The sequence below is a fragment of the Andrographis paniculata genome, unplaced genomic scaffold (genome assembly GCF_009805555.1).
Source record: "Andrographis paniculata isolate CXL003 unplaced genomic scaffold, ASM980555v1 Contig35END, whole genome shotgun sequence".
NCBI lineage: Eukaryota > Viridiplantae > Streptophyta > Magnoliopsida > Lamiales > Acanthaceae > Andrographis > Andrographis paniculata.
In genome coordinates, this window is record NW_026137568.1 from 5,110,038 (window position 1) to 5,123,991 (window position 13,954).

General features: G+C 38.6%; 1 protein-coding gene across 1 annotated transcript; it reads left to right on the forward strand.

The window, feature by feature from the left end:
• The first annotated feature begins 794 nt into the window (after positions 1 to 794).
• LOC127249116 (chaperone protein dnaJ 49) lies at positions 795 to 9,713 on the forward strand. Its single transcript, XM_051271759.1, has 3 exons — positions 795 to 1,038; positions 1,417 to 2,542; positions 9,282 to 9,713. Exon 2 carries the CDS (start codon positions 1,437 to 1,439, stop codon positions 2,529 to 2,531), a length of 1,095 nt encoding a protein of 364 aa, XP_051127716.1. The 5' UTR covers positions 795 to 1,038; positions 1,417 to 1,436; the 3' UTR covers positions 2,532 to 2,542; positions 9,282 to 9,713.
• Positions 9,714 to 13,954: the final 4,241 nt, after the last annotated feature.

The window sequence follows — 13,954 nt, forward strand, 5'->3', positions numbered from 1 at the left end:
AGATGCGGAGGTCTTCGGTCAAAGACGGAGGGCGGCTGATGCGGAGGTCGGCCCAAGTGAGGTCGGTCGTAGAAGCAGGTCGGGTGAAGGATGAAGTCGGGCCAAAAGAGCGGAAGGTCTGTGGTCGGCTCAAAGAGTGAAATATAAGGATAATTTTGGTCTGCTGAGGACACGTGTCAACATGAAAAGGGTTAGAAGACGGTTGGGAAGGAGACGTTGTAACCGTTCGGGTGACGGTTTTCAGTACGGTTCCCCTGAGAATATTTAAAGGTTTGAATCATCATTTGGCAAGATATCTTCATTCAACTTCAACAAAGCAAAGTCAGATTTGGGGATCACCACTTTAAATTTCAGTCTTTTATTTTCCAGTTTATTTTCTGTACCGTACAGTGTTTAGAGATTCCTAATCTCAGGCACTAATTAATCAAGTTTAAGGATATTTTCTATATCTTTGAATTTTACTTTATTTTTGTTGAAAAATTACATCAACAATTTTAAAAATTCATCAAAATCTTTACTTGAAATTTTATACTATACAAAATTTACATAATTATCCATTAAAATTAAACAAAATTCACTGACTTTTTAAGTTTATGAATCTTTAAACACCTCAAAGTTTTAAAAAATTTTAAAAGTTCGGATTAAAATAAATCACATTTAAAAGCCCAACAAAATCTCATAAAGTCACGATTGAATACACATCTAAAAATAAGGGTGCAAAGTGCAATTTGCAATCTACCCCATAAATATAGATTATTGATTATCTGGCCAAAGTAGATTTACATATTAGATTTACTCATTAACCTCTCCCATAAGTCTTCCTCGACTCGACTCGACTGTGCAAGGGCGAATCACGAAGACCTACGCCCAAATCTGCCGACCCTCTGCATCCTCTCTAATCTGCCCTTTCTCTCTGAGTTTTATCTGCTCTCTCTTCCCCTTCTCCGTCCCGAAATTCGCCATCACCTCTGAAATCGGCGCGCTTTCGGGGCGATTTTCCGAGTCGGTACTCAGCGGCGTCTGTTGGAAATTTCTGAGGTGAGAAACATGTTTTTTATTCTGAATTATGGATATATATGAACTTTTGTTACTGATGGATGGTCCGATTTGGTTCAGTGATTTTGATTGACTGAATTTCTTTCAAACCTAAATATGATTTGAGTTTGTGCGCGTACGATTATTGGATGCTTAAGTTTGTATATTTGTCGCGGTGAAGAAATATATGCTCGATTGCAACGAATTAGTTATGTATGCTTGTTCTCAATTTTTTTCTCGCAACAAATAAATGGATTGATGTGACGGCAACGAGCCCCCCGTTTGATTCTCCAAAGTCTCTTTAATCATTCTAATTAATAATAAGTTAGGAGTTTAATTCAATTGCGTTTATGTTATATGCTTATTTGATTTCCTTTGTAGATAAATACAACTATCATAAGATGGATGGGAATAAAGATGAGGCCTTGAAGTGCTTAAAGATTGCCAAAAGTGCCGTTGAATCAGGAGACAAAATCCGTGCCCTGAAGTTTCTCAACAAAGCCCGTCGGTTGGATCCAACTATTGAAGTTGGTGAACTTTTGTCTAATCTGAACACGTTGGAACCAGAATCAAAGAGTACTGATGGACCAACAGAAGAAAGTCCTTCCAATCCATCGCAGACTGGGAACCGCCGCAGGGTTTCAGCATCCAGACCATCATCCTCTTCCACATCCAGCACATCAGCAACCTACACAGAAGAGCAGGTCACTGTGGTGAAAGAGATTAAGAGGAAAAATGACTATTATGAAATATTGGGCCTGGAAAAGAATTGCAGTGCTGAAGATGTTCGTAAGGCATATAGGAAATTGTCACTAAAGGTCCATCCGGATAAGAACCAGGCTCCTGGTGCAGAGGAAGCATTTAAGAAGGTGTCCAAAGCATTTCAATGCTTAAGTGATCCAGAGGGTCGTAAAAAGTATGATGTTGTTGGATCAGATGAGCCTGTATATGATAGACGAGGTGGAGGTGGAGGTGGAGGAGTTAATGGAATGCGAGGGTTTAATGGGTTTTACTATGAGGATGTTGATGCAGACGAGATTTTCAGAAATTTCTTTTTTGGGGGAATGAATCCAGCAACTACTGGGAATTTTGGTGGATTTACATTTGGGCCAGGAGTAAGGGTAAGAACAGGCGGAGTTGATCATGGATCTAATTGGTTGAGGACAGTGATTCAGTTGTTACCGATTATATTGATTGTGTTGATGAACTTGTTGCCATCATCTGAACCTGTTTATTCTTTCTCTCCATCTTCCACACACAATCAGAAGCTTACCACACAGAAGGGCGTGAACTTTTATGTTAAATCTTCCAAATTTGAGCAGCAATATCCGCCTAGTAGCCAGCAACGAATTGCATTTGAACAACAGGTTGAGGATGACTATCGGTCAATTCTTGTGCATAATTGCAGGCTTGAGTGGCAACAGCTTCATTGGGGCTATAGACGAGAAACTCCAAATTGTGAAGCGTTGAAGCGATTTGATGCTCTGGCTCAGTAACTAGCTTAAAGGTTTGTATATATATATATATTTGTATATATTTCATGTGTTTGATGTTATAGTGGGATTTATTATATGTTCTAGTGTTTAAAGTATTTGAAAATTAGTTATTTTTGCTTTTCTGTTGTTAGTCATGTGATCTGACAAATCAGACATGTTTGGGTTGTTGAAAGTTTTGCTTAGCAGTGACCTCAGAGCTTCACTTGGTTATGAGTCCCATGGGCATGAATTAGAAAATACTGCTAAAATATTGTTTCAGTACTTTCAATCCACTTGTGAAAATTTTTCACTTCATATGGCTTGTCATAGATCACAAATAAATCCAAGGACTTTTTATATGTTTGTGTATAATTGATAGAATTCATCTTTGTTATGTATCTAACAACTAAAAGTTAGTCTGTCATGTTGAAAGAGAAAATTGTTAACCTTTTAATCTTTTGATTCTTGAGGTTAAGCTCTACTAGGATTAATATCACTTAACACATGATCAGATTTGATCTGCTAACTAATTTGGTTTTTGTTGTGTTTTTCACTTCAATACAAAGTCTTGTTTAGCTGTTTGCTCAAATACATTTTAATTGACTTTATTTATACTATTAAGGCCTCATTAAATTGCACTATGCAATGGCGTATGTGTTTTCACGGCTGATGATAATGGATTAGTGCATTTGTAAATGCTCATCAAATGTTACAGTATGAACATGGCTGCATGTTTAGAGCTTGTGAGTGAAAATTTTCTAACTTTGATATAAAAGCTTTTGCTGCATTCTTTACTCCTGACTAACTTATATGAAAATCTCAAGGTGTTATCATCTCGACCATAGATGTTTTCTGTAAAAATGCTTAGAATGTGTTACTGGTACACTCTTAGGAATAGAACAAAAACAACAGTGTGTTCCCCAATTATCCTTCCTCAAACGGATAATCAACAATATTTTATTTCATCCATAATCCCCAAAGTCATGGTAGGGATTTAGATACCCTCCTAAGCAATTCCAAATTTAGCAATAGAATAAATGACAATAAATTGAAATTAAAGATAATAAATTAAAATTAAAGCTAATAAATTAGAATTTGAAATTTGATTTTCGGATAAACTTAAACTCACGGAAGGTGGGTTTATGCCCGTCTCCGTCGATGGTAAACTTGCAAGGGCCGACTCCCTTGCACCATATCAATTCCATCCCCTTTGTATATAACCTTGTCCTCAAGGTTGAAGTCTGGGAACTGTTCTTAGAAGTCCGGACGAGATATTCAAGTGGCTTCATCGAGTGATTATCCATGCCACTTAATCAAGAACTGTTCAACTGCGACTCTATCCTCTTGAACTATTTGCTGCGGTAACTCTTCTTCGGGCTGAAACACTGGCCCTATGGGCAATTTCAAACTTGGCGGTAAATCCCCTTCCACCGGATGATCGCCCATGACACGTGTAAGTTGAGACACGTGGAACACCAGGTGAAAGCGGCTAGACACCTGTAGGGCCAAGCGATATGCAGTTGGTCCCACGCGCTCCTCCACCGAAAACGGACCATAAAACTTGGGGGTGAGCTTATGATGAGATTTTCCCGCTACCGAATGTTGGCGATGTAGATGAACTTTCGAAAAAACCGTATCCCCCCACTTAATAATCTACCTCCCAACGTTGCTGATTAGCAAATTTAATCATACGCTGTTGGCGCTCTCTCCAAGGACCCTCGTAGTCAGCTTAACATCACATCTCTACTGCTCAAAGCATCGGCTATTGCGGCAACCCGGCATTCACCTGAAAGAAACCGTCGAATCGTTGGAGGGACCCTACCATAGACAACCTCAAATGGAGTAATCCACGCTGCAGTCTGGAAGGCTGTATTGTACCAATACTCCGCCCATGAAAGCCAGAGTTGCCAATGCGTCGGTTGCTCACACACGAAACAACGCAAGTAAGTCTCTAAGACCTGGTTCAACATCTCCGTCTGGTCATCCATTTCCGGATGATATGCAGTACTAAACTTAAGTCTCGTCCCTGATAATGTAAACAACTCATTCCAAAAACTACTCAAAAATAGTGAATCCCGATCACTAACAATCGATCGAGGAATCTCATGTAATCGGACCACCTCTCTTGCGAACAATTCCGCCACCGAACATGCTGTGATGGTGAACGGATAGCTAAAAAATGCCTATACTTGGACAACTGGTCCACTACTACCAAAATCGCAGTACACCCTTTCGACTTGGGCAAGCAAGTAATGAAGTCCATCGAAATATCTTCCCATATCATTTTCGGAATAGATAGCGGCTGAAGTAATCCCGCCGGCGACAATGCTTCATATTTTGCTTTTTGACATACCAAACACTGAGCCACATGGCGTTGTACGCGGCCAAACATGCCCCACCAATAAACATTCATAGCAAGGCGTCGGTAGATACGAAATACACTTGCGTGTCCCCCGATAGGCGAGTCGTGGAATTCCTCCAACAAATGAGGAATCCACTTGGAGTCGGAAGCCAACACAGAACGTCTTTTGTATAATAGCCACCCTCAATCAACTCAAAACCCGGATGGCGCGTCGGATCCACTTCTAGTGTTTTTTGGATTTCTCGTAAATACGGGTCTTGCGTTTGTTCCTTGCATATATCCTCTAACCCCAACCATTCGGGCCCGCTAACGATGGTCAAGGATGTTTCCTCCGCCCTTCTTGAAAGAGCATTTGTCGCCGCATTAGAAGCCCCAGTCTTGTATTCATTAACAAAATCATACCCTAGCAATTTTGCTACCAAAACCTGTTGCGATGGAGTCGCAATACGCTGGGTAAGCAGATGTTTTAAGTTTCGATGGTCTGTCCGCACCACAAAACGTCATCCGATCAAGTAGGGCCGCCAATGTTGCACGGCAAAAGCTAACCTCATCATCTTGCGCTCATAAGCCGATCTAAAGAGAGTACGATCTGCCAACGACTTACTATATTAAGCAATGGGTTGCCTCTCCTGCATGAGTACGACCCCTACACCCATACACGACGAACGGACGATCAAACCAAGGCATCGCCAGTACCGGAGCCTCAGTCAAGGCCTTCTTCAACTGCTCAAAGGCCTTTTCTGCCACAGAAGTCCATACAAACACGGCAGAGGCTTCTTTCTTCAAGAGGGTCGTGAGGGGCCGAGCAATAAGTCCATACTCCCTCACAAACCTGCGATAATAACCGGTAAGACCTAAAAATCCCCGAACCTCTCATATTGATCGGGGTTGCGGCCAATCGACAACTGCGCTCACCTTCGCAGGATCTATCGATACTCCGGAATTTGAGATGACATGCCCTAAATATTCGATTTTAAGGCAACCAAATGCACACTTTTTCTTGTTGGCCTGAAACTGATGCGTGGCTAAAATGCGAAGGACTACTCCCAGCTATGCGCGATGTTCTTCCCACAATCTACTATATATCAGGATATCATTGAAGTAGACTAGCACGAACTTGTGTAAGTACGGCCTAAACAATTCGTTCATAGTTGATTGGAAGGTTTCCGGCGCATTCGTCAACCCGAATGGCATAACGAGGAACTCATAATGCCCACTATGCGTCCGAAATGCCGTTTTATGGACATCCGAGTCCGCTACTCTGATCTGATGATATCCCGAGTGCAAGTCAATCTTCGAAAAAACTACCGCATCCGCCAATTCATCCAACATTTCCTAAATTACCGGAATTGGGTATTTGTCATGCATCGTAGACTTATTTAATTCCTGGTAGTCCACACAAAATCTCCAACTACCATCTGTCTTTTTGACCAACAAAACCGGGCTTGAAAACGAACTTGAGCTCGGTCGGATGATCTCCGCACGTAACATTTCCTCCACCAGCCTTTCTATCTCATCATTTTGGGCGTGCCAACAGTAACGGCGGACCGATACTGGCTTCGCACCCGGAGTGGTCCGTTGTGTGGCTCGGAGGCAAACCCCTTGGTTCCTCGAACACCACCGCATGCTGTGGAAGCACCTCGTCTAATGCCCCTATATGTTCCTCAGTCAATTTTGCCGACGTTCTTTAGGAGGACTGCCCAAAGTTCGGCCTCCGATGTCTTGACTAGTGTTTTTAGGCTTACCAAATTCCGACACAACGCCGGGTCCCCCCTTAGCTCCACTCGACCGTTAGTGCCCTTGAAACTCATGGAAAGCTCTGCCCAATTATGGACAATTTCTCCAAGTGCGGCGAGCCACGCAATACCCAAGATAACTTCCAAACCTTTTAAGGGAAACACATAGCAGTCTGCCACCGCCTCACACCCCGGTAGTCCGATGGAGAAATACCGACACACCCTTTTAGATTCCTTCCGGCGACTATCTCCCATTTGTACCTCGAATTTCCCGGTCGATTCAGGATGTATCACCAACCTGTCAACCAAGGAAGAACATATAAAGTTGTGGCTCGCTCCACTGTCGATTAATACGGTTATCTCCATGCCCTGAATTATGCTCCGTAATCGCATCGTGCGAGGACTAAACACCCCCGTCATCGAATACACTGGCAAGTCCCCCAACTCTTCTTCTTGTTCCCCCTCGCCTCCCTCAAGGCCAGTAACCTCATAATATTCGTGCTGTTAGAGAGCTAACTCCTCGTCATCTTCAGCAATTAATACCTGTAGTTGCTTTAGGGGGCAATCATGGCCCGGGTAGAAAGGTTTTTTGCAACAAAAACGTAATCCTTTTGCACGCAGTTCCTCCAATACTTTGGGTGGAAGACGGGTGAATCGGGAACGCGCCGTAGACTGTCCGGATGACCCCGAGCTCATACCCACGGTCTGGCTCCCAGCCTTTAGGCCACTACCACTCCCATTACTTATATGTCCAGAAATTGGACCGCCACCCGATGATCGAGAAAACCCCCGTGAAGAAACTGAAAGTACCAATTGCTTGGCTCCCTCGCCTATCATTCTGCAAACTCAGGTTATCTTCGATGTCTCTTGACAATTCCATTGCAGTCTCCAAATCAATGAGCCGTAGTAGACGAAGCGAGCCCCGAATGGAACTCTTTAGGCAACTCATAAAATACCCCAGATAGTGCGCCTCCGACAATCCCGGAACCTAACCTGCCAACTGAACGAAAATCGATATATACTCATCCACTGTTCCATGTTGCTTCATCTTTGACTATCGCTCAAAACGGTTACCCTTAAAACGCGTGTCAAACCGCGCCCACTAGTGCATGTGTGAATTCTTCCAAAAGCAACCCCGGGCGACGTGGTAGCCACGTCACCCAATACAATGCCGGTCCTTCCATTGCGACCATCGCCATTGCTACCTTCCGCTCCGGTGATGTGCCGTAAATCTCAAATTGTTGTTCAGCCCTTGCCACCCAACCGATCGGGTCATTTCCGTCAAATGACGGCAACTGCACCTTCGTCCCACTGTGTGTCATGCGCTCCCCTTCACCTCGCGCTCCCGTCACCCATGCAGTTGCCGCGTTGCCACCCGACTGCGGAATGCCTCCTTGCTGCCTGCTCGCTGCGCTCGTCGCATCAGCCGCCACGTCCGGCACCTTCCCCTGTACTGGTGTTCCATTCACCGGCTGCATAGCCGGCCGCGGAAGAGATAGTCCCGCCGTCAAGGCTACCAAGGATGCCGCAATTTCGGCAAGTTGCGCTGCTTGCACATCTAACTTCAATCCCTGCGCATCTAGCTTCACATCTTGCGCATCTATCTTTTCCTTGATTTCATTCGGATCTGACTCCAATTTGTTCAGGTGTTCTCCGTGTGACAACCATCCCGACGGAAACGGATCCGATAGGTCGGACCAATTGTTAGGAATAGAACAAGAACAACAGTGTGTTCCTCAATTATCCTTCCTCAAACGGATAATCACCAATATTTTATTTCATCCATAATCCCCAAAAGTCCTAAGATAGGGATTTAGATGCCCTACTAAGCAATTCCAAATTTAGAAATTGAAATTAAAGACAATAAATTAAAATTAAAGCTAATAAATTAGAATTTGAAATTTGAATTTCGGATAAACTTAACTCACGGAAGGTGGATTCATGCCCGTCTCCGTCGATGGTAAACTTGCAAGGGCCGACCCCCTGGCACCACATCATACACACGCATAGGTTCTTTAGTTTCTGACTATTTTACAACAAAAAATGGAAGTGATCTTATGAAGCCATATGATTATGAGGGAACAATTCCCGTTAAATTCTGCTCAGATTTCCACATGACTGTTACTTTTGGATTTAGAAAATGTACATAAATGTGTCTGGATATAATATATATTAATATATATATACACACAGTCATACATCATTGCAAGATAAAATTTATTTGAAGTAATGTATGTTTCATTTTTAATCAAACTTTATCGGTGTCCTGAATTATATTTTCAATTTCTGACTGATAATATTTAACCTGTTATGCTAGCCGAAGTCTCCTACAGAAGAAGAGATTATCTGCTTAGTCTCAACGAACTCGTTTGATTGAAAATTTTGAGTGGATGGTAGTCAAGATTTTAACCCCTCAGTAGTCGGTAGTTTCATTGCTACACATTTTCTGCCAATGATTTGGAGATGAAAAATCTGATGACTTAGATGACCCCAAATTAAGCAATGTAATAATAATATCCTTAGCCGGTGCGACACACAACTCACACGAAATATTATGATCGGCCTCTCTCATAGTAAAACATTCAGGCCTATGCAAAATATATCAGTGTTCTGTTACTACAGTTTGTTTATTGATGAGTGATAGTTCCTCTCTATTCATTCATTGCCTTGCAGATTAACTAACAGGCTTCCATTTTCTTTGCTCGGGAGATTGGAAAGCAAAAATCTTAAGTTTGTGAAAGAAAGAATGGGATGAAAGCGTTTGTAATTTCCTTGCATAAGCTGAAGTTTGTGACGGAAGAGTTTTGCCAACACAAACAATTATATTCGTAGTAAGCTGCACCTGCACGGGACTGTTATAGGTGTTTGTTTAAGTATTATTGTTATTATGACATTATTTGCTGTGGTGAGGTGGTGATTCGATACTGTTTATGCGTGCAAGACAGACAGGTATGTATGTATTTACATGAAATCAAATAATGACGGAGAAAAATGAGGAGGATATTATTTATTGGGTGCTTTGGTTTGAAACTCTAGGAACATCATCATATCATATGTCATGCTGTTGTTGTCTTTTGAGTTTGAATTTGGCAAATTCTTTTGTTAGCAACTGAGCAATTTATTATGTTATTCCGTCCGACTTTGAGGTCTCATTTACTTTTTGCGTATTGATATTTAAATATTAATTATTATATCAAAATGTAGTATAAATTTAAAAATAATTGTAAAAAAATTTTTATTAGTAAAAAAAATTATATAAATATAAAATTATTTTTAATATTTTAAGTAGAATGACGCAAAATGACTGCTCAGGTTTAATGGTATCATTAATCCAACATTCGCTAAATGCTAGGGCTCACTGGATTCCAATTTTATTTTCCCAACGTTCCAAGTAATGTTTGTTTCCGGAGATCCTACTCTTTTAGATTTCCTACTGTTTGTTATTTGTATGTGTGTATATAATTATAAATATATGTTTAATGAGTTGATAATAATAAATTATTATAGTATCTTAATTTTTTATTTAATTAATAATATTGATATTTTAAAATAAATTTAATATATATGATTAAAAAATAGAATGTATATTTAAATGTTTTAAAATTTTTATTTTGTAAAAAATAATATTTCCTATAATATAGTTAATTAAGTTTTATTTAAAATAATGTGTGTAATATATTAATATTTTTGAAAAATATATTAGGTATTTTGATAAAAAAAAAAAAGAACAATTACATCAAGTACTACCTTTGTTCGACTCTAAGAGTTTCATTTATTTTTTATGTGTTGATATTTGAATATTAATTAGTATATGAAAACGTAAAAAATAAAAAAAATATTTCTATTAGTGTCTTATAATCCTATTACAATGATATTTGTGCAAAAAATTATACAAATATAAATTTTTAATGTTAATTATAATTACGCAAAAGATAAACAAGATCTTTAGAACCAAATGGACGTAGTATACATATAATTTTTGTTTAGTTAGCATATTTTGATTTAAGATTTAAAAAATAATAAAAAAATTGAATATTTAATATAATATTATATAATATAAATTAGTTGAATAATAATAAAAAAATTTAAAAGTAGATATATGGATAGGTTTAACTTTTGATGTACTAATTATTTGATTTCATATTTCATATTGAAAAATTAATTGTGCTTTTTTTTTTTTGTCAAAATAGCATAAAATCTATCTGTGGTTTCACAAAGTTGCTGAAAACCTTTTCTGGTTTTGAAACTCCAAAAAATCTACTTGTGATTTGTAAAACGTTGCAGAAAAATTCTCCTCCGTTAGAACTTAACGGAGAGTATATGTTACGCACCTTAAATGCGAATTTTGGTCCAGAAAATGATAAATTTGTACGTGAAGTTACTAAAATGACCCTATGACTTTATTATATGCATTTTTCTCTCACCTAAAATTCAATACAGCTTAGTTCTTCCCCAATATCTTCTTTTCACCCAATTGTGCAGGTTCAAAATTTAGAATATATTCAATTCAAAAAATAAAAAAAATTTGAAGCGGATAGATCACGTTCTCAACCGATATTCATAAAAAATGAAGGCACACAGAACTTAGTAAAATCAACAGAGAATTGTGAATTTTCATCTTCTCCTATATTTATCTAATGCGCAGAGAAACAATGTTAATTTATGTTTCTTTCTTCATTTTTGCAGATATTTTTTAGGTTAAATTTTAGGAGCAAATAATTTATAATTGGAGAAGAACTTGGTGCAGAAGAAGAAGTAGGGAAGAAGAAGTAGAAGGAAAAAAAAAATATTTAGAGGAAGAAGAAGCAAGGAAAAAATTGGGGGAAAAATACCTGGTGCGTGTGGCTGCGGCTGCGGGTGAAGAAGAATTAAGAAAGAAAATTGAGGAAAAGAAATAAGAGAAAGAATCTGGTGTGGCTATGCGGTGTGAAGAAAAATTGGGAAATGAGAAGAAGGAACTCAAATAATTAAGACCCAGAAGAAAGAAAAATATTTTTCACAAATTGACTGACTGACAAACAACTCCAGCCCATTACAGCGACCGGCAGCGCCGGCGGTTCTCAGTAGCTTCCTTCCTCGGCGAACAAACAACGGGTTAATACTTCCGCCGACGATTTTTTCACAGATCTTCTGAAAGAAAATTACAGAAAAATAAAAAAAGAAAGGAAGAAGAAAAGGATGGGAGTGGGCGCGTGGGAGAAAATGGAAGAAAAAAAAAGTAGGAGAGAGAAAAGAGTATAACGGTCCATTATGATAGAATTTAACATCTGTTAGTAAAGTTTAGAGGGGAGGGGCGAGTGTGCAACGTTTTACAAACTATAAATAGGTTTTTTGGAGTTTTAAAATTAGGGGAGGTTTTCAGCAACTTTTTAAAACCACATGGGGATTTTATGCTATTTTGGCTTTTTTTTTTTTATTTAAAGAAAAGAACAAGTTTCTTTTAAAGAAAAATAACTTCTTCGTCTTCATTCAAAATATTTTTTTTACCTATTTTTTTTCCCGTTTCAAAATATCAATTTTATATTTAATTTTTACCAATTTCGTTTGCCCCGTTTCAAAGTATCAATTTTGTATTTCAAAAGTAATAATTATACACTAATATCAAAACAAAACAAAAATTATTTTGGTTTCATTCAATATCACAATTATCAATTTTAGTCCAATCGAAAATTCTTTATCAATTTTGGTCCTATTCAAATAAAAATTTACCAACTTTATTTCCAAGATGGTTGACTGGAACTTGACACGGCCGTGTTGGCTTGAACACGGCCTTGTTGGATGACTTAGAAGGGTTGTTGGGCGCCCCAGACAGCCAACAAGCCGTATTGATTATCCTGCACTTCTGAACACAACCTTGTTCCTGCCCGGGTTCATACCCGTGTTCTGCATGTTCCTACTCATGTTCATGACACTGTTCTCAACACAACTATGTTCTAGACCATGTTCACGATCATGTTCTCAACAAAGTCATGTTTTAGGCCATGTTCACGACTATATTTTCAATATAGTCATACTGTAGGTGATATTTATTACTCCATCTGTCATCCAATTGTGTGTTTATTTGACCGAGCACGAATTTTAAGAAAAATAGGTAAAAATAGAAACTGTTACTTTTTTTGGTAAAGAAAAAATAGTATTTTTTTTAACTAAAAAAGAAACGAGAATAAATTTGAATAACAACAAAAAAAGGTAAAATGAGATGTTTCTCTTCTAACAGATTGCTAGAATCCCCAAAACAGATGGAATATTACACAATGCTGACTCAAACGAACACAAACAAAGCAAGGCTTAAAGATTTTGAAGATTTCAAACGAGATTTAGTTTGAAAATAAAAAGATCTTCAAATATATTTACCAAATTTTTAAGATTTAAAAAAAAAAAATCTTTTAGATTTTGACTCCCCAAGAATATATCCACAAGGATCTTTAACAAAACTTTACAAAACATAGACAACCCGATTTGCACCTTATATATAAAGAAAGTCCCAAAAAACAAAACTCGTTTATAAAAAATAAAACGGTTTTGTAACAAAATAACCAAAAATAGACTCAAACTTAACTAAACTATACAGATTTGTAGCGATTAAGTGCAAAACAACACAAATCACACTCGACCAAGGCTAGAAAGCACATATCATGTAGATTTAGGCCAGTATTCAATAGATCTACAAGGAAAAGAATCGAAACAATTTGACACGGCTCCGGATTACCCGAACCCGAACTTAGACGGACCGATTGCAACCCGAACCCGGTCGAAGCTTCTTGTTTGCTTGGAGGTTGTGATCCTTTGATCTTAATCAAAATGTGTGGTTCAGATTAGCTTGCCACTTAATGTGTGGTTTAGATTAGCTTGCCACTTAAGATGTGTGGCCTAGATTAATTTGTCATTTAGTATATATAGCCTTGTTTATTTTCTTGATGAACACAACTTAGATGAGAACATTTTGAGAGAAGGTTAACCTAGCTTTGGAGAGACTCTTTAGAGTTGGAGTGATTCCATCCGCCGAGAGGGCAATTCGATTGTTGAGCTTCGGATGCAATTGCGTGAGAGACGGAAGATCCATCGGCAGCCTCGGACAGTCCGTGGATTCTCTAAAGTGCTTGCTCGAGAGGAGTGATTACTTTTGGAATTCAACTTATCCTATTTCTATTTCAATTTTCGATTCAGCATTTGTAAGTTCCCGAATACATATTAGATACTTGTCTTCGAGTTTGATTCATGGAGATGATCCTAATCCATGTCATAAATTGGTATCAGAGCGGTTGTTGATTTGATCATAAGATTTCGTAGAAATTTTGTTCACAACATGTTCAATAATATGTCTCTATGTCTTGTTTGATCAAATT